The sequence below is a fragment of the Plasmodium brasilianum genome (genome assembly GCF_023973825.1).
Source record: "Plasmodium brasilianum strain Bolivian I chromosome Unknown PB_00_01, whole genome shotgun sequence".
Classification (NCBI taxonomy): domain Eukaryota; phylum Apicomplexa; class Aconoidasida; order Haemosporida; family Plasmodiidae; genus Plasmodium; species Plasmodium brasilianum.
In genome coordinates, this window is record NW_027122924.1 from 1 (window position 1) to 26454 (window position 26454).

Here is a 26454-nt window from a genome sequence, read left to right on the forward strand (position 1 = left end):
AAAAAAAAAAAAAAAGACAGCAAAATAGATGAAATGTACAAAGAGCTATCCATATTAAATTTAAATTTTCGTATCTCCAATGAAAAAAGAAATAATGAGGGGAAAAAAGGCAAAGAAAAGGAAGATAGGGGAAGGAAAAACGAATTTAAGGGAGTAAACAAGGACATAAGTAAGAAGAAGGCAAAAAAGAAAGAGATGAAGATGAAGAAGTAGAAACAAGAAGAAGAAAATGAAAAAGAAAATACAAAAGAAGAGAAATTAAAAGAAAAAGAAAATACAAAAGAAGAGAAATTAAAAGAAAAAGAAAATACAAAAGAAGAGAAAATAAAAGAAAAAGAAGAAACAAAAGAAAACGCAAAAGCAAAAGAAAACGCAAAAGCAAAAGAAAATGCAAAAGCAAAAGAAAATACAAAAGCAAAAGAAAATGCAAAAGAGAGCTTAAATGATAGTGAGGATAATCAGTTAAAGGGAAAAAAGGAATACAATGTTCAGGAGCACTGGGATGAGGATTTAAAATATAGCGAAAAGACCTTTTTTAATGCAGAAGAGTGTAATAGAAGTGCGAGTAATTATGCAAGAAATTATGCAACCTATTATGGAACTATTTTGCATGTGCACATGCATAGTAATAGTGCAGAACAAACTGTGGTCACCTCTATATGTGGAAAGGATGCAGCGCAGAGCGCTGATGAAGTTATACCAGTTAATAATGGAAATAATGGTGATAGCACAGTTGGCACGATTCTACCTTATGAAGGAGACCAGAACACATTTGGTAGTAGTAGTAGTAGTTCTAAAAACACGAGTGGACATAATTTATATATGACATTTCTAGAAAAAACAAATAAAAATTATATGAACAGAAGTTATATAAATAAAATGAGTTCAGAGGAAAACTATTATGAGGATATTAACCCGGCACATAAGAAAAAAAGAATACTTTCCAGTGTAAATGAGAGTGAAAATGAAAATAGTAGTGTAGATAGTGATTTAATAAATGACGTTATTTCGAAAGAAAATATGGGTTCAGAGGTAGAAGCGGCTGTAGAAATACCAAGTGCGGACCGCAAAAATAAATATACAAACAAAAGGTCACTCAAGAAGTCGTATAGCAGCAACACAAACAGTAGAAGCATTATTAAGAAATCTCCTACAAAATTGTTAGCAGGTTTTATTTTTAAAAAGAAAGAAATAAGATATGCAATGGAAAAAGGGGAAGAAGGAATTCTATCAAGAAAGTATTATGCGAACAAACAACAAAAAGGTGCTTGTGTAAACGAAGTAGATATTTCTCTAGTATGTTCCCAGAACAGTTTTGTAACAGGTACTATTATTATATTGTTAGTATTTTAACTTTTGAACAATACACAGTTGTCATATTGAGTCAGATACATATAACTAAGTGTGTACGTTAGACGCGATTTTATTTGTATGTGCATATATTCTTATATATTTGCGTATGTGAACATTTTTGTTTTAATGTTAATTTTAGTGTTAATTTTAATTTTTTTTTTTTTTTTTTTAAGGATTACATTTTTATGATCGATTACACCCATGCGCAGGATTACCCCTCGTCCAACAGGTTTAAGCATATATCAATAATAAAAATATTGCAACAATAAAAATATAACAGTAACAATAAAAATATAACAGTAACAATAAAAATATAACAGTAACAATAAAAATATAACAGTAACAATAAAAATATAACAGTAACAATAAAAATTTAACAGTAACAATAAAAATATAACAGTAACAATAAAAATATAACAGTAACAATAAAAATTTAACAGTAACAATAAAAATATAACAGTAACAATAAAAATATAACAGTAACAATAAAAATATTGCAACAATAAAAATATAACAGTAACAATAAAAATATAACAGTAACAATAAAAATATAACAGTAACAATAAAAATAAATGTGGAGGAGTCGCTAAAAAACGGAGCATATAAATGATAAATTGGAAGGAGTGATAAGTTATATAGCAAACACACGTTAAATGGTTTTTATTTTGTTTTATTTTGTTTTATTTTGTTTTATTTTGTTTTATTTTGTTTTATTTTGTTTTTGTTTTATTTTATTATATATATATATTTTTTTTTTATTATATATATATTTTTATTATATATATATATATATTTTTTATTTTATTATATATTTATTTTTCAGAGTTTGCTTGGAGGTTTTAAGTTAGACCTGAATTTGTACTGCATTAGGATGGAGCTAAATGGACAGTATTGTTCATTTACCTATCAGAATGATTTGGTATAACCAAAACGATATATTTTTCTTTTTTTTCATCAAAAGTAATTGCGTTTCATTCGATTTGGTTGTATATTTATTTGTTTGTTTTTACATTTTTTTTTTTTTTTTTTTTTTTTTTTTTTTTTTTTTTGAATTCTAGGTAGGGTATATCGACAAGGGGGAAAAAATAAAAATCTTTTTGAAGAATCAGGAAAGATGCTATGAGATAGGGGATTTTTTTTACATTCCTCCATTTTCAAACTTTTTAGCTATTAATAAAAGCAGGTATAAATTAGGGGGGGAGGTGGAAAAATGAATATAAATATAAACTGTACTTTGTGATGTTCGCTTCACGTTGTTACTGTTATAATTATTATTATTAGTTGTTACTATTTGTCATTGGTGTTGTAATTATTTGTACTTTTTTTTTTTTCTTTTTTTTTTTCCAGATGCGAGTGTATTTTATACGTCTGTCCAGTAAAAAAGTGAAGAGCAGGCACATAATTATTTTTTTCATATTTTGTTCAGAACAGTTATATTAGTTTAATATCCTGTTACGAATATTTTTCGGTGTTTACATTTAACTGTCATCTTGGAAGTTTTCTATGAAGTTTTCCTGTCAATACGGGAAAGAAGGAAAAAAAGAAAGAACTGGAAATTGCATTTAAAAAAAAAAAAAAAATATATATATATATATATATTTACATATACATAACAATTTACGCTTTTTGATAAATCTTTTTCTGAATTTTTATTTTCAGAATAGACAATTGTACTTAACATTGAATGGCATAGGTGCTCGTTTTGATTGAATATATATATATATGTGCCTTTTAATAATAATAAAAAGTGAAAAACATGATAAATAATATGAAAAAGATAAGAATATGTGATGAAAATCATCAAATTGGGGAGCCCCGTCTATATGTAATTATAAAGCATAATTTAGTTATATGCATATATTTGTATATATATATATATATATATATATATATATATATTTATATTAGCAGAATGTGGTAAAAATGATAAAATTATACGCGGTTATAAATATGAAGAATGTGTGTATATACATTTTTTTTTCTCCATCGAAATTTTTTTTTTTTTTTTTTCCTTTTTTGTATACATATATATATATATAATACATATACATGTAAACGTATATATGTATATGTAAACGTATATATGTATATGTAAACATATATATGTATATGTATACGTATATATGTATATGTATACGTATATATTATACATGTAATTGAGGGAGAAATATATATATATACACATATATATATATATGCACACCATAAAAATTGTAAAAAAAAAAAAAAAAAATTGTTCCGTAAATTTTCTTTTTCTACGTTTTACCCCTTTTTTTTTTTTTTTTTTTTAGTTGCAATTTAACTTTACATAAATTTAATTATATACATTAAAACTTCATTAATATTGTAATATTTGTTTTATATCACAACAGAGGTAACAACTTTCTATATTCTGAAAAAAGGGGGAGTGGAAAAAACGTTATATATATATATATATATATATATATATATGTATAAGTTTATATAGGTACGTATAACATATATATGTATATATACATTATGTAAAAAACTATGTATACATATACATATATAATATTATTTACTCGTACATTATTGCATGTACATACGTATAGGTAATATTACAATAACGTGTTATTAAATAATGCATTTCTGTAAATTAAATCATTTTATTTATTTTTCTAACTTTTCAACGTGTTTATTGAAAAAAATTAATTATTTTTTATTAGTTTAAAAATATTATTACGTCATTTTAAATAATTGAAAACTTATTTGTTTCCCGTTTCTTTATTTGAAAATATAATTTAAAAGTAATGCATTATTTTTTAAAATTTTGTAGATGGCATTCATTCATTTATTTATTTTATTACTTTAATTATTTATTACTTTATTTATTCATTTAATTATTTATTCATTTAATTATTTATTCATTTAATTATTTATTCATTTAATTATTTATTCATTTAATTATTTATTATATTTATTAATTTATTTTTTTTTTTCTTTATGAAATTTTACAATATATTATTATTATATTATATATAGATTTCATAGAAGTAACGTCGTAACGTACATTTATGTGTTTATATATGTATGTACAGTGTTTATGTATGTATAATAACAGGTATGTATAGTAAACATGTACGTATAGTAAACATGTACGTATAGTAAACATGTACGTATAGTAAACATGTACGTATAGTAAACATGTACGTATAGTAAACATGTACGTATAGTAAACATGTACGTATAGTAAACATGTACGTATAGTAAACTTGTGCGTGTAGTAAACATGTGCATATATATTTATATATATATATATATATATATGTATATATACATATAGATGTAACATATTGATGTTCTGATAAGCAGTTACAGATTTGCATAATTTATTACTCCATTTTAATTACTATTTAGAAAAGTTTTTATTTCATTTAAAATTTTTTAATAGTATATCCTCCTTTTTTTTAAAACTCATATATTTAGTAACGATTCATGTTTATATATGTGTGCGTAAATATACATAGATTGGTATATGTATATGGTACACAGATACGTATGTGTAAATATACGTACAATTTTATGTGTATATTTATATTTATACATATGTTAAATTTTTTTTTCCATGTATTTGTTAATTAAAAATATACAGAGAGTAAAAGCTATACAGCTTGCTTATTCTTTCGCCTATATTATAAAATACATCTCTATATGTGCATATATGCATAAATGCATAAGCATATTACTCGTACCATTGATTTATAAGGTTTTCTATTTAAAGATGCTAATATAGAAATTTTTTTTTTTTTATTATGTCTAAAATAGTAACAAAAAGAGTAAAATAGAAGAAGGGTATATACAATTTTCACATTACATTATTTAAGTATTTGCGTATTTCGCTATTTCCTTTTTTTGACGTAATTTGTGTATATGTATAGACATGTACAGATACAGTCCGATACGCACTGATATATAATAACATGCACAAGCGTGTACCATCACGTACTATTACGTAGTAGCATGAACTAACGTGCACAGATATGTAAAAGCATTACATATGAATATAGACATACAAATATACACCCAGACATACACCTAGACATACACCTAGACATACACCTAGACATACACCTAGACATACACCTAGACATACACCCAGACATACACCTAGACATACACCTAGACATACACCTAGACATACACCTAGACAATACACCTAGACATACACCCAGATACACACCAACGAATACATCAATGTATAACCTTTTCAAATAATGATAAAGGCACTGTACAAAAGTATAGTTAACTTTTTATTATCGTCTTTTTTTGAAAATATTGAAGAAAAGCAGTTACAGACATCTCTGATAAGAGGAAAAGTACATTTACAAAATGTAAAAATTAAAAAAAATTTCTGTAATTTTTTGTATCTGCCTTATACCATCAAGTATGGATACATCCGTTCGCTAGACTTACAGGTGGGTAGTAAAAAAAAAAAAAAAAAAAAAAAAAAAAAAAACACACATATATATATTTATGTGTATATATATTAATGTGTATATATATTAATGTGTATATATATTAATGTGTATATATATTAATGTGTATATATATTTATGTGTATATATATTTATGTGTATATATATTCATGTGTATATATATTTATGTGTATATATATTTATGTGTATATATATTCATGTGTATATATATTAATGTGTATATATATTCATGTGTATATATATTTATGTGTATATATATTCATGTGTATATATATTAATGTGTATATATATTAATGTGTATATATATTAATGTGTATATATATTCATGTGTATATATATTTATGTGTATATATATTCATGTGTATATATATACGTGTGTATATGTATATATACACGCTTGGAAACAATACTACCATCGTAGACATTTTTTTTCAAAACTGCTTATTCAGCTATACTTACGCTTTCTCATTACCATGTTACGTTGTTGCATGGCTGCAGCCACTTCGTTCATGCTCTGCCTTGCAGCAGATATGTTTAGTTTTATCTCGTAATATAAATTTTTTCCTTATTATTATTATTATTATTATTTTTTTTTTTCATCTCCTCTTGAACGTCTTCATCTACGTGCTCTTATGCCTCGTATTTACTGACCATTTTTTAGATCCCCTTGTTGTACCTATTTCAAAAAGCGACGTTAAAAATAAGCGATGTTGTTATAGTTGTGAACGAAAAGAATTTCAATGACTTCAATATAGATGAAGAAATAAATGGAATAAAAGAAGCAAAAAAGAATAATTTAAAAATTGAAGATATTAATAATAATGAAAATGATTTAAATAAGAAAATAAATAAAGGAATAAATTATCTTTTGTATGAACTGTATAATAATATGTCTATTGATATTGAAAATGTGGAAATAATATTAGAGAGCTCAGAAAAGAAAAAAAATATTGTAGGTTTATTTGTAAAAAATATTACTAGCGTTAAGAGTCATAATTTTGGAAATAAGATATGCAAAGAGTTTTCATTTGTTGATATTATATTCTATATGGAAGATGATAAAGCTAAATATGCAATAAATAAAATAATAAAAAAGGAAAAAAGGAAAAAAAAAAAAAATAAAAAAAATATTAATGAAGAAGAAATGTACAATAAAATAAAAGAAGTTTGTAATGATTTACATAAAAATAAATATATCATTTCAGCTATCCCTGGAATTATATTCAGTACTAAATTTTGTATAAGTAATTGTACGGATTATATTTACAACAATGCAAAATTTATTTTTAAAAAAAACAATTACTTTGATTTAACTTGCTCTCATTGTCATAAATACCTTTTTCAATGTAAACAAATCAAACAAGATAAGAATATTTTTCAAAATATATTTATAACAAAAGAAAAAATTCAAGAAAGGAATAAAGAGTTGCATGCAGAACTGAAGAGCAAGGGCGACAACAACTCTGCATTAGAAGCAATAGAACAAAAAAAAATTAAGAACACTGCAGGAGGGAGCACTCAAATCGGCGGGAGTAACAGCGTCGATGGGTGTAACCGCGTCGATGGGTGTAACAGTGTCGATGGGAATAACAGCATTGGTGGGAGTAATAACGTCGGAGGGAGCAACAACATCGGTGGGAGCAACAACATCGGTGGAAGTAACAACATTGGTGGAAGTAACAACATTGGTGGAAGTAACAACATTGGTGGAAGTAACAACATTGGTGGAAGTAACAACATTGGTGGAAGTAACAACATCGGTGGGAGTAACAACATCGGTGGGAGTAACAACATCGGTGGGAGTAACAACATCGATGGAAGTACTAATGGCAGTGGCAAGGGTGGACCCACAGATATGGGCCATGTGGAAGATGAAAACAGTAACCCGTACTACGCTGAGAATGATATACCAAAGGGTTTCATTACGAAAGCACAGGATAGTGAAAAAGTGCCGGAAATTATAGATGATGAACAATTAAAAGACGAAATGAACAAGAAAAGAAACAAAATGAATGAAAGAAATAAGAGGAATAAAATAAGTAAGAGAAGTATGTACTACCGAATTCGAGATAAAAACGAGTGTCACATTGAAAAAATTGACGTTTTGGAAGAGAATATAAATATAAGAGAAAATGAATACATGAATTTTGAGTTACAGATAGATAAATTAAATTTTAGATTATCCTTTAAACAACTAAATTACATTTTTGAAATAATAAATTATTATGTTGTGTACAGCTGTTGTGTTAATGGACTTAGTTTAGAAGAGTGGTTAAATATACCTGAGATAAAGGATATATTAATATATAAAAGAGAATTATATAAAAAGAAAAAAAAAGAAAAATACGATAAAGATTTTATTGAAAAATTTGAATACACACATAGTTTCCAAATCATTTCAAGTTTAAAGAAGCTAGTAGAAAAAACAACAAAGGGAAGAGGAGAGTTTACTACTGCTACTTCTACTACTACCAATTCATCTACAAAACGGACCAAAGACATATCAGTTAATTGTAGCCTTAAAATTACTATTAAGGAAGCTTGTTTAAATATATACAGTTTTGGAAAAACTAATAAAATTCTTCAACTAAATGTAAATCATTTTGAACATATAGTTAAAGCATATATTAATAATGATTTTGCTTATCATGTATTACTAAACGATGTTAGCCTTTTTTTTATTTATAAAGATAAGAAATATCCTCTCTTAGAACTGATAAGAGGTAACACCATATCAGAAAGAGGCAAAAAAGATGATAAAAATAGGGAGAGTTTAAAAAAAACAAAAAGAAAAAGCAAAAACTACTTGTTCAACATGAACCTGTGTAACAGTGCAATTGGTAGTATAAACAGAATGAACAGTGTCAATTTGCTTAGTGATGTTAATCTGGCAAGCAATACCAATACAACAAATGATGTTGATGCTGCTAAAGGTGCTATCGGTAATAATGATGCTAATATTTCTTCCTTCCAAAGCAGCGAGTGCGTGGTCCCTACAAAGAACGAAGCGAATAGCACGCTCTCTAGCGATAATATAAAAACAAGTGAAACGAAAAATAAAGACAAGCAGAAAATAAAAAATATCATGGATGAAAGAACGGATAGTATATATTTAAATAATAACAACCAAGGAAAGAATACATATGTACAAGAAGCATCATTATCGTCAAACGACTCGGTTAGAGAGCCTTCCTTTTATCTATTTGTTTATAAAATATTTGATACTTCTCAAAGTAAAATGTATATAAAATGTAATAAAAACATAATAGTTACCCTAAGTGTAAAAGAAATATATAATATTTTGAATTTAAATTATGACTATAGAACTATAGATTTAGAAAAGAAAATAAAAAGTTTTAAGAGTCTTTATTATTATTATTTATTAGGGAAAAAGTATTGCAAAGAATTATACATAGCATCAGAAAAAAATTTTGTAGATATGAATATACATTTTATGAACAATATATATGTTAATATTATTATTAACAAAAATTACTTTCTTCTAATACGTTTAAAAAATTTTTTTTTAAATTCTTTTTTTTTTACAAAAACTAATTTGAGAACTCATCTTAACAGATTGATGATGATAACTGAGTATAAGCAAATGAATAAAGGGGCTGAAGATGTACAAGAAAAGTTCGACTATGAAGGAAGCTGTTCTGCCATTGACTTTGACTCTTCGTCTTGTAGCATATCGGCTAACGAGGTAGAATCTGTGTATTATGACAACGAAATTAGCGAAAGCAAAAGGAGTAGAGGTGGTACAGACAAGCATAGTGAAAGAAGAAATAACAACAATTGTTATGAAAAAATAAGTAATAGTCATGATGATGGAGGAAGTAACAATCGAAATATTAATCAGATGAATGAAAAGGTGTTAGTTAATTCACAACTTGGCACCGATGATATTAGTGGAGGTTGGGGAAGTATGAAAGAAGGAAATGATCTGAAGGGGAACAACTTAAATTTAAGCAACAACACGAATGATATTGATACTTCTAGAACTAATGTACAGCTTGACAGTAATTTGTATGATGATAACAAAGTGACAATGAAATATAGGAAATATTATGAAGATTTTTTGAAACATAACAAGTTAGATGATATAGAGGCGGTCAGAAGGGCAAACATGGGCAATGCATACTGTAGCTTCAGCACCACCGGAGAGGACGGCTTATCCAGGGGAAACCCCATCGCAAAGGATAGCGGAAGTAAGGTTAGTGGGATTAAGGTTAATGGAAACAAGATTAGCGGTAACTGTAATAGAAGCAATAATATCAGTGGTAACTGCAATACAGGCAATAACATCGGCGATAATCTCAATAGCGGTAGCAAGTACAGCGCTTTGTATAGCTGCGAGTCAAAGGGGCCTCAAAAGAGGCATGACAATGGTGGTAGTAGTGGTAGTAGTGGTAGCAGTAATAGTAACAGTAATAATAGTAATAACAATTATAATAATAGTAATAATGGCAAAGTCCGCGGTGAGAGGTACAATTTTGGTAGTGAAAAGAACGAGGTGGGCATGGAAAATATAGAGTCCAACAGTACCATGAATATAGAAGAACACATGAATGAGAATGTGAATAATAAAAAAGAAGTAAATCAGAGAGAGACTGGGGGGGAGGAAAGTCCCATAAGTACAATTGAACAGAAAAGGATAAGTTTTGAATTTTCTGTTTTTATTCTTAAGAGTTATAACAATGAAAAAATTCAAACAATACTATTACAAAGAAACGAAGCAAATAAAAAATATATATTAAAACCACAAAAACTGTATATAGATGAAATAACATACAACTTTAAAGATGGAAATGATAAGAAGTTAACTTTTGCTTATAGTAATTATAAACATTATTTAAGTTTTAACATAGATGATAAAATAATTTTTAAATTGATTTATTTTTATTACCATTATAAAAATTATATAGATAACATCTTTGAAAAGTTTGAAAACAAGGAAGCATCGAACTATCTGAACTTAAATACTATTGATATACGTAGTTATAACACGTTACAAATACTGTTAGATAATGCAGTTACAAATAATAAAAATGAAAAGTGGACCCCTCAGGGTGGAGAAGCTTGTAATAATGGCAATCATCATAATAATAGTGGTAATGAATGTAATAGTAGAAATCATCATAATAGTGTTAATCAACGTGACAGTGGCAATCATCCCAATAATTGTAATGAACGACAAAACAGCTTTGTTCATAAGTATAACGAGAAGGGAGAAAGTGATACTTGTTTTGAAAGTACAATGAAAAATAAATGCACGTTGGCACTCAGCCAGGAAGACAAAGATGTTGGTGTATTTCATGAAAAATTCCAGTCTGTTATTGATGTGGGGAGTGTAGGGTTGGAGAATGTAGAAGTTGACAGTGGAAAGGATGGAAGTGGAAAGGATGGAAGTGGAAAGGATGGAAGTGGAAAGGATGGAAGTGGAAAGGATGGAAGTGGAAAGGATGGAAGTGGAAAGGATGGAAATGGAAAGGATGGAAGTGGAAAGGATGGAAGTGGAAAGGATGGAAATGGAAAGGATGGAAGTGGAAAGGGTGAAAATGTAAAGACAGATCTTCCAAAGACGGAAGGAGAAAAAAAGAGGGAATGCACAGAAAGCATGGTGAACTACTATTCGTATGAAAAAAGAGAAGAGCAACATAACGTAAGAGCATGTAATAAGAACAGTAATAGTAATAATAGTGAGTCATGTAATGGAGTAAAGCAAGAAATAATATGTTTTGTAAACAAGATAAAAGTGCATTTGAATAATTATAAAAAAAATAAACGCATGGTTTCAGCACATCTTGCGGACATTTTACTGTACATATATAATGATGGAAACACTTTAACATTCCTTTTTAACATGAAAAAGTTTAGCGTTCTTAATTGTTTATTAAATGAGGACAATAACATCATTAGCAATAATAATCATAATAGTAATAGTAGTCATAATAATTGTAGTAATAGTTATGACAATGGTTATGGCAATGGCATTGGTAATGGCTTTGTCTCGCTCATGGAGAGTAAAACGTTATCAAATAAGATAAATAAAAAGATGTCAAAACAAATTGATAAGAAAAAAAGGATGAGTATAAATAATGGAATTTATTTTTATAATACAATATTTAAACTAGTACATAATGGATGCTTCATTTTTTCATACTCATCAAGAAACAGTCTACCGAATACTACTCGTACAAATTGTAAAAACAAACGTAACATAGATAATCAAGCATTAAAAGAGAAAAATTATTTTTCAAATAAAAAGCAAGAAAACGAAGAATTAAGACACGTTAGACAGTTTACAACAAATGACTATGAAACGTTGTATAATCTTTACTCGGAAAAAGCAGTTGAACCCAGAAAAAGGATGAAGATAAATAAATGTAATAAGAAGAACAGTACAAACATTGATTTTTTGAATACGAGTTATTACAAAAATTTGAACATTGATTATTTTACTTTTAATGCGGAGAATGGTAATGTCAAGAATGATAATAAGGGGGGCGATCAGTCTGTTGAGGTGGTTGCCGAAAAGGAGGGAGCACAAGAAAGTTTAATTGTTAAGTTGAATGACAGTACAGAGGGGAAAACTTGTTGTGTGGAAGATGACAAGTATGCCCAAGTGAGCACTGTAGAGGTACCTTCTGCAAATATTCAAAAGGATGTTCATTTAGAGTTAAAGAGCGAATACATTGCTAATGATGAAGAAGAAATTACAAATAAGGATAGTCTTTATAATGATAATAACAAAGATAAAGAGAACCTACGTGACTGCAGAAATGATCGATATAGGAGTTGCTTCGAGGATATGGATGAAATAGTAGGTGGGGGAGATCCAAGTAAAAGTGGAGGTACGAACAGTTTGATGAATGTATGTATGCGTGAAAATGATCTTCAAGGAGCTAGTCACGGCCACGATTTGGACGACAAACAAGAGAAGAATGATAGAGGTAGTGCCAATGGCACAATGACTACAACTACGGCTGTTGGCATTGCTGCTATTGATAGTTCTACTGTAGGCATTACTGCTGCCAACACTCAAGTTGCGCGAAATGAAGTAAAAGAATCGGTTACAAGAAATAAAAGGCGCACAGAATTCGAAATTAAGGTTAAGGATGTCAAGAAACTGAAACATGTTAATGTCATCCTTAGTAATGCTCCAAATTTGAGTACAACACATAGTCTGTATGCGATGAGAAGTAGTGATGCGATGAGAAGTAGTGAGTGCAACTCGACATATGTTTTTAAGAACAGTGCTTCAACGACGTTAATGATACGCAGCAAAAATAAGGAGTATGACGAGATTTGTAATGGAGAGGAGCATCGGCAGGGTGATGGTAATATTAACAGTGATAATAATATAAATAATAATATAAATAATAATAACACCATTAGTAATAGTAATAATAATAATAATAATAACACCATTAGTAATAGTAATAATAATAATAATAATAATAACACCATTAGTAATAGTAATAATAATAATAATAATAATAACACCATTAGTAATAGTAATAATATCGAAGTGGAAGAAGAAGAAGATGATGATAATGAAGAGGAGGACGACGAAGAGGAAGAAACACGAGTTAAAACAAAAAAAAATGAAAATATTAAAAATATAGAGTTCCATTTAATTAATACAGAATTCATTATAGATTATTTATATTTTATAAATTTAATTACGTGGTTTAATAAAATAAATAGAAAATTTCAAAAAATTAGAGATTTATCAGATTTTACTTCTTCTAGTAATAATACCTCGAATGAGAATACTAAACTGGATGAGGTAACTGTCAAATATAATTATAATATCTTTTTACAAAATAATAGAGTGTGTGTCCCAATATACAGCCTTTCTATCTCTCAGTATACCTATTATGACAACCTAAAAAACAATTCGTACCTATCACTTTTGCCCGTTTTGGAGTTTCATTATTCCTGTTCGTATAGATCACAGAACGGTAGGAAAACATGGCCTCTTTTGTTTTCGGCTCATGTGTGCATTCTTGATTTGTTCTTGTGTATGGACGATGTGTTACTGTGTATGCATGATGTATAAGTGTGCACATTTAACTGCTTAACGTGTAATTATATATACGTCTAATGCTGTTTTTGTTTTTTTCCCCCCTCCCAATCAGCAGAGAAATCAGAAAACGTAAAATCAATACAGGTGCGAAATTTGGGGAGCAAACTCATGATGCCTTCGATAAACATTTACAAACACAAAGTGAATAAAAATTGCAGTATATGTGTTCTAACGTTTAATGATAAGGAGAAGAATAACGAGACGATTTTAAATGATTTAAGGTTTCAAATATACATAAAAAGAAAAGTAAATTGTGAAAATGAGGAAAATGAAGGAAATAATAATATTAGCTGTGGAAATATGAACGGGGTACTAAACCTTGAACATAGATGTACGTCGTTAAATACATATTTTTCAGCTGTTTCGAATAGGAAAAGTATGAAAAAGTCTGATGAATCAAGAGATATTATTAGTTTTTACAATGACCATATAATTTTAAATTTTTCGAATGAAATTTTGAAAAATATTATTATATCTTATAATACTTTTTCCTACTTTTTGAGCTGTTGTAGTAGCGTGGATGTGAAAGGTGGAGGTTGTCCTAATGCTAGAAATATCAGTGATGGTGGTATTGGTGTGATTAGTGGAAATGTACATGCAAATGACCGCATCCATAGCAATGTAATTACAAATGGAAACCTCGCAGATAGCAACAACGGCAAGGGCGCAATAATGGACTTGCTGTATTACATGTACAACCAGATGGACGACTTACTATTTGAGTATTTCCTTGATGATATTCGATTAAATTTTTACGATGGAAATAGTAATCGAAATATGCCTTTAATAGTAGTCAGTCTATATAACTTGAAGTTGTTTCTTGAAAAAGATATAAATATTTATAATTTTTTAAATTTTCATTTGAGTATGGATGTGTATGATAGTTACAATATTGTATATGAAAGTTTGTTGGAAAAAATGGAGTTATTTTTAACCTTTGAAAATTGTAAAAAGAAAATGAATTTTTTAAATTTTAAATTAGAAACATCATATATAAATATTTTATATACGAACAAGAGTAAGAATATAATCATTGATCTTATAAAATCTTTAGTTGATGGTACCATGCCGTTGGTTACCCCTTCATCTGGTTTTGTGAAGCATGCACATATGAGCAGACACAACACGTTCACGTTAAATAATATGATAATCGTAAAAAGGAAAAAAGATCAAATGGGAGAAGTGGGTGAAATGGGTGAAGTGGGTGAAATGGGTGAAGTGGGTGAAATGGGTGAAATGGGTGAAATGAGTGAAATGGGCGTAATGGGTGAAATGAGTGAAATGAATGAAATACGCGAAATGGATAAAAAAAAAAATGGAACGTAAGCATAAACAGGGGCAAAGGAAAAGGGGAGAAACTTACCCTGTCCCACGTCATAACGTCTAAAATATATAATTACACGGGTATTTCAATTAACGTTAGATTTAAACAATCGCTACGAAATAAAATACAGAACAATAGTTCAAATAATAATAAAAATAAAAACAAATATTTTTTTTATGAGTTACATAATAATGAACATGGAGGGTTACTTAATGACGAAAATGGAGAAGTATGCGAACTGGTAGTTATCATTAAAATTTTTAATTATATATTTGAAATAGTAGACATTGAAAGGAATAAGAATACTTGTGATATTAGATTCCTACCAATTATATATGAACTTAAGAAAAAAAATGAGAAAAAAAAAATTACCATAAAAAAATATGATCTTAATTGTGATATGTACAATGAACATTCAGTTCGAAACAAAACATTCAAAACCTTTATCAAGTTATACATTCAGACGAATATTGATGAAAAGGGAGTTGTGTCTATATATTTTTCATCAAACTTATTTATTAACAATACTACTAATAGTAATTTTGTTTTATTATTTCATCCTGTACTTTATTATTTTCTTTTATTTACTGAGCAACGTAATGTCCATCATCAACATGAGATTGAAAGCGCTGATTTTATAAAAACATTCAGTTTGAGTACCGGTGTTACAACTATAAAATCGAGGGAAAAATTTTATCTTCCACTTATTTCATTTGTTCCTATTATAATTTTGTATGATTATTTGAAGAGAAAAAACAGTTCAGAGGAAATCCTTGACAGTAGTAGACATTCACCAAGTCGTAATGATAGTTACAGCATAGGAAAGAAAAGGAAAGAGACAGAGAAGAACAATCAAAGGGAGGAGAACCATAAGGAGTATGTATACCCAGATAATATGAACACGCAAAATAAATACAATGGTATTGACAACTTTTCAGGGAATAATGAACTAAGTTTTCGAAGTAAAAGAAGGAAGAAACACAACAGCGAAAGTTTAATTTATTATGATCACCATGTGCATGCAAATTATATTAAGACGAATGGCAGACATATAGATCCTGTTAGCACTATACATGGTAGTAGCAACCAATGTAATAATACTCATTTGGACAATTTTCAGAGCATCTCATCTAATAATATAAAGTTAAAACAGTATGAGATCAATTCTGGAAATAGCTACATGAATGTGTCGAAATATTCAAATTTCAAGGGAAAAAACTCATTCACTTATGAACAGCTAATCCATTCAGTTAATTTAAACAAATTCAAAGAAATCAATAAAGCAAAAATGAAGAAGATTTTAAAAAAATTAGAAAAATATATCAATGAAAAAATTCAGAGTAAAAATAATAAAAACTTTAATTATATATATATTGTCAAAAAAGAATTTTTTGATTATTATATGCATATATTTGAAAAGAACAGAAAATCCTATTTTGATGTTTTTAATTTTTTAATAAAAAGTGGTGCAAGGAAATTGTTGAGTAACTCAAGTATAAAAGAAATTATTTGTAGGCATTCTTTTGATTTCTTAAAATATAAGATTTATTCACAGACGCTGAAGTTGAAAACGATGAAGGTTATTTGTTATGACAAGGGTAACAAGTATGGGAAGCACAAGAGGGCGGAGCACTTGCCCAGAGGGTTAGAGGCAAAGATAGAGCCTTCTTCCAATTACAGTGTTGACACTGTTAGAGGCAATATTAAAGCTTGCTGTAGTACCAACAAAAATGATAGTAACAATAACTGCGGTGATCTGAAACCCTTTGAAGGGGGTCCAAACAGCGAGGACGGAAATTTGTCCAAGCTCTTGAACAGTTATGTACATTATACCACCAGTAATTACAACAACAGGAACGATGACGAAAATGGTAACAGCGTTGACCATTGCAATGATCGCTGTAGCAGCGGCAATTTTAATGAAGTCTTGCTGAAGGTGGATAGGTACAAGGTGAATGAAAGATACCTGAGCAAACTGTACCGCAACAAGAGGAGATCGACGTTAAGCAGTATGATAAAGTGCGACATAGGGAAAAGGAGAAGCAGAGGTAAAAAGAGCATACGCAGTAGAGAGCTTGTACTTGCCGCGTACAACTTCAATGACAGGGGAAGGAACAAGATTAGCTTAGCCAGTCTTGCAAATAGTTCACACGTGAGGAGCACCACAAGAAATATAAGAAGCAGTATCGCTAGGAATGCCGCAAACGTGACAAGCATGGAAAAAAAGACTAATGCCGCAAACATGACAAACAGTGCTAACTTGGTTAATACCGCTAACTTGGGTAACAGCGTAATAAGTTTGAGCGGTGTGGAGGACGAAGAGGTGAAGAAGAATAAGAACAAGCTTATTTTCACTGCGAAAAAGCAAAGTAACTACAGCAACACAATAATCTGTGAGCAGAAAAATTTAGAAGTGAATAAGATATACTCCTTTGGCATATTTATAGACTACATTTTTGAAATTCATAATTTTATGTACGAAGAGATAAAAATAGGATATTGCCAAAAATATTACTTAAATAACATGCAGAAGAAAATAAAGAGAATAAAAAGAGAAGTAGTATTACCTAAATCTATTAAATATTTAGATATAATACCAGATTATATAAAACTTTTTTACGTTTTTAATAATAAGAATTATGTATTTAATTTCTTTTCAAAAAAAATTCAACTACAACAGTTAACGAGTGCCCATGACAAGAGCATAAAAATAAAAATGCACATAGGGTATATTAATGACAATGAAAATAATATTATATATAAAAAAAAAAAATTTAAGTTTAGTTATTTGTTAAGGATGAGTAATAGAGGAAACAAAAAGAAGTATACAAATAATAATAAAAAATATGTATATTTAGAATCAAAAAATTATGAACAGCTATGTAAAGAAATTCCCAATTTTTTTTATTTAAATTTAACGTTCAGGAAAAAAACAGATGTTCTAAATGTAAATTATGAAAATAATTTTAAGCATATGATTGATAGTAATGTTTTGCAGCTGTTAATTTATTCTTCCTTTTTTTTTCAAAATAATTTAGACAAAGATTTAATAGTGAAGTCCAATGGAAATACTCAGAAAATAAGTAAACAGTCCAGTATGTTTTTTGGGGATATAGAAAATAGTAAAATCATATTTGAAATAACATGTAATAATAAAGTATTTATATCAAAAAAAATAAAAATTAATGAAGTTTGTTTAAATAAGAAAATTATTCTTACAAGTAAAAATAAAAAGGAAAACATCTTTCTCTCTATGAGTATTATCTTAAATGGAAATATTTATAATACCAAAACGATCACTCTGAACAACAGATATACCATTGTAAATAATACAAACAGAATCTTATATGTACAGGAAGTTAGTAAAGAATTCAAAATAACGAAAAAAGACAAAAAATGTTTCTCTAATGATTACTCCTTTTCACTGGAAAATTTACACAAAAAGGATATGAGATCGAATGACAAACCGACGGAAAAGATCAACATTGTTACTAGTGACTTCAGCGACAATGGTGATACATATGGATGTGGAATGAGCAGTAAGGGGGGGAAAACGGAACAGGGTTATCCAGACGGTCATAATATGAGAGGCTGTATGAGGAGGGGAGAGATAAGCAGGTCAGGGGTAGTGGACAAAAAAGACGACAATCAGGAAACGAAAAAGGGATTCCTGGAAAAAGGGGAAAACAACGAACCACTCAGTGTGAAAGAGAACGGAAAAGGTAAGGAAGAAGACAAAAAGGGTGAGAAGCTTGAAAAGGATGAGAAGCTTGAAAAGGGTGAGAAGCTTGAAAAGGGTGAGAAGCTTGAAAAGGGTGAGAAGCTTGAAAAGGGTGAGAAGCTTGAAAAGGATGAGAAGCTTGAAAAGGGCAAGACGTTTGAAAAGAGGGGATATAACATAGTAGAAATAAAACCATACGAATCATTTTATTATCATCCTAAAAATACAAATAAGTGTTACTTAAAATTTTCTTACACGAATATTAATTCTTATCTAAGAGATGAGCATTTCATCAGAAATAGAGAAAGCTATGAATTTATAAATACCCAGGATGAAGTAACAAATATGTTTAGTCATTACTTAAAAAAGAAAATAATTAAGTCGAGAAATACATCAATAATAAATGGAGAGAAGTCAGACAGTTTGTCGAAAAAGAAAGAAGAGCTCTTTAACCTGTTCTATACTAGCCCAGTAGAAATAGAAAAAATTGGTAATTTTAAAATTTATCACAAAACTGTATGTAGGGTTAGAAGAAAGTATGAGGAGAGGAAAAATCAAAATGTCGTCATCCCTGTGCCTATTCGTACTGTTAGAAGCACAGATGTGAGGAACGCAGATGTGAGGAACGCAGATGTAAGGAACGCAGATGTAAGGAACGCAGATGTAAGGGGTGCAGATATATGTCTTCAGGATAATAACCAAACCATATTAGTAGATGGAATGAATTTGGCTGATGAGAGGAGTAACATAAATAATGATGATACCATCTTGTTAGTCGACCGCCAAGATAATGAGGATGATGTGGGATCTAAAAGAAGTTCAGAGTCATGTGAAAATTTTGTCATTGATGTGAATGCTGAGGAGGGGGCAAACTTGAACAGCTATGCGGATGAGGGGAAATACAAAGGGGAACAAAGCTGTACTAACAATAATAATGGGGTTGCACCAGGAGATGCATCGCCATCAGTTGGAGAAGTCATTTCTTCGCACTGCAATATCGTCATACCGATGAGAAAAGGTGGCTTACATCAAACCCAGATACATAAAAAAAACAATATGATGGTAAACTATAATGAAAGAAGAGAAAAGGAGTACACAGTTCAACATAGGAGAGAAAACGACCATCCGTATCATTACGAATACAAAGAAGAGAGTGTTATCACTGAAATAAATATTGCACTTAACAAAGACACCAATGTAGAAATAAATATTTCTATTGAGAATAACCCTGATACTATAATTTACAACAAAACAAATTATTATCTAATATTTTACCAAAGAAAAACAAAAAAGAAAATTGTTAATTTGCTTAAACCTTTCGAAAAAGAGATATTTGGATGGGCTGATGTATCTAAGCCAAAGATTATTAAGTGCTTTTTAATTTTTGAAAAAAACAAAGTTTATGTCTTCTCATGTAATGTTAATATAGTGAAAGAGCACAATAATATTATCTTAAATAATAATAGAAAGATAAATGTGTTAACAAAAATTGAAAATGGTAAAAGAGTATTCTGTCTAGAGGAACTGACAAATGAGTATAGGGAAAATGCAGTCATCCCATTTGTTACTACCAGAGGTTTTAAGAAATTCAAAGAAAAAAAAAAAAAATTACATAAACTGCATAAATTAGACAAATTGAACAAATTAGACAAATTGAACAAATTGAACAAATTGGACAAATTGAACAAATTAAACAAATTAAACAAATTACGTAAAATTAGTTTTTATAAAAACTTAAAACCAGGAAGTGATTTAAAAAAAAGTAAAAGACATAGAAAAAGTACACAACAGGAGGATGGTATTGATAACAGTTTGGCATTAATAAATAAGAGTCGCTTTAATATTGTTTATATGAAAAAAAAGAAAAGGAAAAAGAAGAAAAAGAAAAAGAATAAATATTTTGGCCTAAGTTCCTTTTTCATCTTAAAAAGTATAGACTTAATGAATAAGGAAAAGAAATATAAGGATGTTAAGAAAAAAAAAGGAAGCAAAGTAGTTAACAGGAGTAGCAGTCTCAAAATGGGCGCAAAAAGGATTAGCAGCTTTAAAGAGGGGGGAACAACTAGCAAAGGTACTGATAGCAGAGCTGCAGCTAGCAGGGATGATGCAGCCAGTAGAAATGCAAGCGATAGAAACGCGAGTGATAGATGCACAAAATTGCATTCCATGTTTTTAAAAAAGGACGAAAGGAAATCGGCGCTATTGAAAGGGTCCTCCAAAAAGTATATTAATAAATTTTTTTTTGAGAATTATTCCAATACGGGGGAGATAAGTGATTCCCTTCTTTTGCATGAAATTGATGACTATAGTGGGAGAGCTGCGGACCGAGGCAAGCACAAAGGGGATAGCAAGAATGGCGTGGACGTTAGCATGGTCATTGCCGATGATCATGATGATGATGACCTATTCACTGTTAAGTACAAAGAGAAGTCAAGTTGTAAAGAGACTGCAGGCGATGGGCAATGTAGGGGAAATTCAGTAAACGGCCTTCACGTAGACAATGATGGGGAAAACGAGTCCGAAGAGGGAAAACATGCGCATAAGAACTGTAATAATGGGCACAGTAGTAATTTGCAAAATAGTAATTTGCACAGTAGTAATTTGCACAGTAGTAATTTGCACAGCATTAACTTGCGCAGTAATAATGGGCACTTTAATAAGGACAACTACTTCAATACCTACTTCAACAGAGGGAATGATGCGCGCTTGAGGGAATCGAAGATTCTCTCTAAAAAAAAAAGCAAGAAAAAAAAAATAAAAAGAAAACTTAGTGATTACATATTTACGAAGATAAAGAAAAATCAGAAGAAGTTAAAGGGACTGAAAAAGATGTACCCCACCTTTTTAAAAAGTAGTAAAAGTGATGAATTTAATGTGTTGATTAGAACTTACTTATCAGATAAGGAAGATCAAAATTTAGAAAAGAACCAAGAAAATGGAAAACATAACGAAGTGTTGAATAGAAACAGTATGATGACTGCTTCTAAAACTAGTTGTCATCACCTGTATGGAGATAATCAAGAGGGAAACTCGAAAATTTTAATAAATTATGATCACGATAGGTGTAATAGGTGTGAAAGCTGCGGAAAGTATGGTAAGTATGAAAGCTGCGAAAAGTATGGTAAGTGTGAAAGCTGCGAAAAGTATGGTAAGTGTGAAAGCTGTGAAAAGTGTGGTAAGTGTGAAAGCTGCGAAAAGTGTGGTAAGTGTGAAAGCTGCGAAAAGTATGGTATGAGGGGCAAGCGGAACAGTGGAGTGAAACTCTTTACAAACATTCACTTACTATTACGGGGTATTAAGATAAATTTATTTGAACAGTCATCTGATTATATGATATCATTTGAGTTAACAGACTTGCTAGTAAGGAAGGAATATATGGAAAATATTGACTATTACAATGTTGACATAAAAATAAATAACGTTCTGTGTTATGCTATTTATAAATATTTGAGTGCATATGCTATTTTGTTTACAAATAATGATGTGAATTTGAAGACTAACCATTTGAGGATGTTTATACATGAGTTAGAAATGAAAAGAAATTTATTTTTAAAGAAAAAATATGATATAAAAAGTGATGATAATAATTCTTCTCTCTCTTCTGAAGAAACAAATAGAAATAATAAAAAATATGAAAATTATGACTTAATCATAAATTCTGCATTTTTAATATGTAATTTTCAATATATAAGAAAATGTGAAACACTTTTTTTTAAGTATTTTTTACTAAGTATTAAACCGATTGTTATTAACGCAGATATAAACTCGATAACAATTTTGTTTTATTTTTACAAAACGTTTTATAATTATAATAAAAAGAAAGTGGAACAAGATAATGTGGAAATCAGTCTGTATGACTGCAATGGGGGAAGTAGCAAAATTAATAATAGTGGCAATAAAATAGTAAGTGAAGCAAAAGGAAGAAGTTACTACTCATCCTTGGACCCATTTGAGACTTTGGAAAAAACTGTAAATAGGGAATTAAAAGAGCAGAAGGCGTGGGACGACACGATGAATCTTGTGGATATCCCAGGGGAGGGATACTCACGTGATAATATCAATTGTGGCCATAGTGATGGAAATAACGTTGATAGTAATTGCAGTAGTAACGTTAGTAATTGTAATTACTGTAGCTACAATCATGGCAGTAGTGACAATGGCAGGGATAAGGAAAAGAGGCACAAAAATCAGGGGGTGGAAAAAAGTGATATGAACAAGTATGTATATTTACAATATATAAGTATTGATAAAATAAATATACTACTAAATTTTCAGTCAGAATATAAAAAGGAGTTAAACAATCATGTAAAGGATTTATTTTATAAAGAATATATAAGTGCATATAACAAACTAGGGGATATATCAAATTGTAATATCTATTTGAAGAGTTTATCAAATATACATATATTTACGAATTATAATCTTCTTTTAACGTTTTTACAAAACTTTTATTATAATCAAACTATTGTTAATATTTCGAATTTATTAATCTCGTTTAATATTATTGGTAGTCCTACTTCACTTATAGCTCATATTAAAAAAGCGTTTAATGATTTTTTTTACATTATTAATGAAAATTCTATTATTAAAAAAGAATATAATAAAAATAGTGGGATACAAGAGAAGAACAGACAGAGGAAAAGAATAGTAAAAGATGGTTATATGTCACCAAAAATACAAGAAAAAAATGATTTGTTAAATTTACTAAATAGATCGAATGAAAGTTCTCTTATTGATGAGAAAGAAGAAATGATGAGCAATGAAAAATATATTATGCAACTTTTAAATGATTATAATTCATCTTATCAAAATAATATGGTAAGTGAAGATAACCATATGGATAGTTTAAAAAAAAGCATAAGTTGGAATGGTTTTAACAAAGATTATGACTACTACTATGACGATGATGATTATGGCGATGGTGTTGGTGTTGATATTGGTGATGGTTATGGCGATGATGGCAATTCAAACAGTCTGAATTACTTGTACAGTAATAGTAACATAAAAAGTAAAGAGCTTGAAAATTTAGTAATAGATGACAATTCTTCTCTTAATTCTGTCGTTTTTAATAACCACAAAAATTTAATTTTACTGAATGAAGGAGATACCAGTCAAAAAAAGGACAAAAGCAAAAGTTCGAAAAAAGTTGGTAAGAGAAATAGCAATGATAGGAATGATAGCAACAATAACGACAGCAACAACAACAGTAGCAGAAATAGAAAAAACTCCAAGAGAAAGGCAAAAAGGAAAGGGGGCCTTATCCCTTTTTTTAAAAAATGCGGTTCGGATATCTGCTATGTTATTTTAAAAGCTAAGAGATTATGTATTGGTATTTATGTATTATTTTTCCAGCTTATTATTTCGTTGCTCTTTTCCATTACTTTAATATTACAATCTTTGATTAACTTGATCGAAAAGATAAATATAAATAATGCTGATAATGTTTTTTTAGTATTCAATAAAAGATACGAAAGAAAGAAGGTACTTGTATTCAACAATATAGAAGAGTACAATAATTTTAATATTATAAAACTGTTTTATTATTACATAAGTATATATATTAACATTGTTAGTTTGATATATTACAATATTTTGTATAAAATAAAGAAGAATAAAAAAGATATATCAGGGGAAAACAAGATTTTCATGACAAGGTTAAAAGTGAATGTAAAGAAAAAAAGAAAATTCTCTTTTATTATTAACTTCTTTCTAATTATATTAAATATTATAAATATATTCGTCTTTGGTCATATAGTTTTTTCTCTTCTTTGTTTGTTAACAATGAATAATATACTTCAAACTATATTGAGACTTTGTATAAAATTAGTGTATTATCAGCGCAATAAGAATTATTTGGACTTCCTAAATACAAATAATATAAATCACATGAGTATTGTCAGTTATATAAAGATAAATCAAGTTTTAAATAAATATATTGTATTAAAGGAACCATTTAAATATTTCTTAACCTATCAGGATTTTATTGATATAAGAGCGCCCAGAAAAATGAACTATTTTGTATATACCAAGGAGTTGTTTTTCTACATTCAGGAAAATAAAATTATTTTCTTATTCAGAAAAAGTGACTTAAAAAAAATCGACATAATTATACACACGATTAATAACAGTTTTGCGTTAAGCAGCTACAAAAGGATGAGGGGGAGTAAGATTGTCAAGAAGACCAGGTCCAAAAACACCCTTTCCAATCACACCTTAAACATAGGTAACGCTGCTTCCATGAGCAAATTGCGTGGTGTGTGTATAAATATGCCCATGCACATATAAATATTAAATATATATATCAGCATATTTGCATATCTGTACATCTGCATATATACATATATACAAATTTTTGTGCAATTGTGGATGTGTGCTATTAGGAAAAGATAATGTACGATTATGTAAACATTTAATTAGTAGTATGAAACACACATGTAGATATGTGTAATATGTTCGTGTGTTTTTACACTGAATTTATCAAGATTTCATTTTTTTTTTTTTTTTTTTTTTATCTTTTCGATATGCAGATAACCTGACTTGTGAAGAAAATAATAATAGTCCTTCCTCATCGTTTTACAATAAGAAAAATACACCAAATAATTTAAGAGAAAACAGAAATATAATTTGCTTTCTCAATTCAGAATTGGCCTTAACGAAAAGAAATGAAATTGTTAATTTAAATAATAAGTATCAAGATTATGTTATATCCATAAAAATTACGATAAAAAATAACATGAACATAATGGAGAATGTGTATTATAACCCTAAGAAATTTTTTAAGTCCTTCTCAAAAATTCAAAAAAGTTTTAACAATATTTACTTACCATTATGTAAAAATGTAAATAATGAAAATAAAAATAAGGAAAAATATCATAACAACAAAAAGGGTCAAGAGAAAGTGAATTTAAACATGAAACGCCGTAGTTTCCTAGCCCAGTTGCTTTACTTTTTTAAAAGGTACTGAAAAACGTTAACTCTTTAAATTGTACTTTGCATTTGAGCATATATGAATATTTTGGAATTTGTTATGACGTGTGTGTGAATGCGTTGGAATTTGCCATGATGTGTGTGTGAATGCGTTGGAATTTCCATGATGTGTGAATGTGAATGGATTGCAGTTTTTTATGAATCGTTAATTAAGCATGTTCAATTTCGTATGACACGTTCATGTAACACGTTGGAATTCGTATAACTTGTGCATATTTTATCACACTATTATGTATTTTTATTATTTTTTTTTTTTTCTAGCTTTTTCCTGTGTTTTTCCTGTATATTTCTATTCAAACAAAAAAGGTCCAAAGAGAGCGAGTCTCAAACAAAAAAAAAAACAGAAAATGTTGAAGCTACGAAGGAAGAAGGCGTTCAAAATAAAAACATAAAAATGAAAAGCAAGGATTTCAAAAAGATAGCCCCGAAAAGTATTGTTTTTAAATTAAATTTTGATGATTTTCAATCCTGTTTAAACATTTTTGAGTGCTTTTGTCGATTTGTTAATAATAATTAG

General features: G+C 28.8%; 2 protein-coding genes across 2 annotated transcripts; both read left to right on the forward strand.

Moving 5' to 3' along the window:
* MKS88_000001 (uncharacterized protein) lies at positions 1–3063 on the forward strand (the record flags this gene model as incomplete). The annotated part of the gene is made up of 7 exons (XM_067217048.1): positions 1–169; positions 251–1324; positions 1527–1582; positions 2177–2272; positions 2412–2536; positions 2701–2728; positions 3013–3063. Coding segments are annotated over 7 exons (1599 nt in total), but the record flags the coding sequence as incomplete, so codon positions are not given.
* Positions 3064–5588: 2525 nt separating this feature from the next.
* On the forward strand, positions 5589–26454 carry MKS88_000002 (uncharacterized protein; the record flags this gene model as incomplete). The annotated part of the gene is made up of 6 exons (XM_067217156.1): positions 5589–5789; positions 6472–13780; positions 13958–15227; positions 15329–25203; positions 25478–25907; positions 26244–26454. 6 exons carry the CDS (start codon positions 5589–5591, stop codon positions 26452–26454), a joined length of 19296 nt encoding a protein of 6431 aa, XP_067075893.1.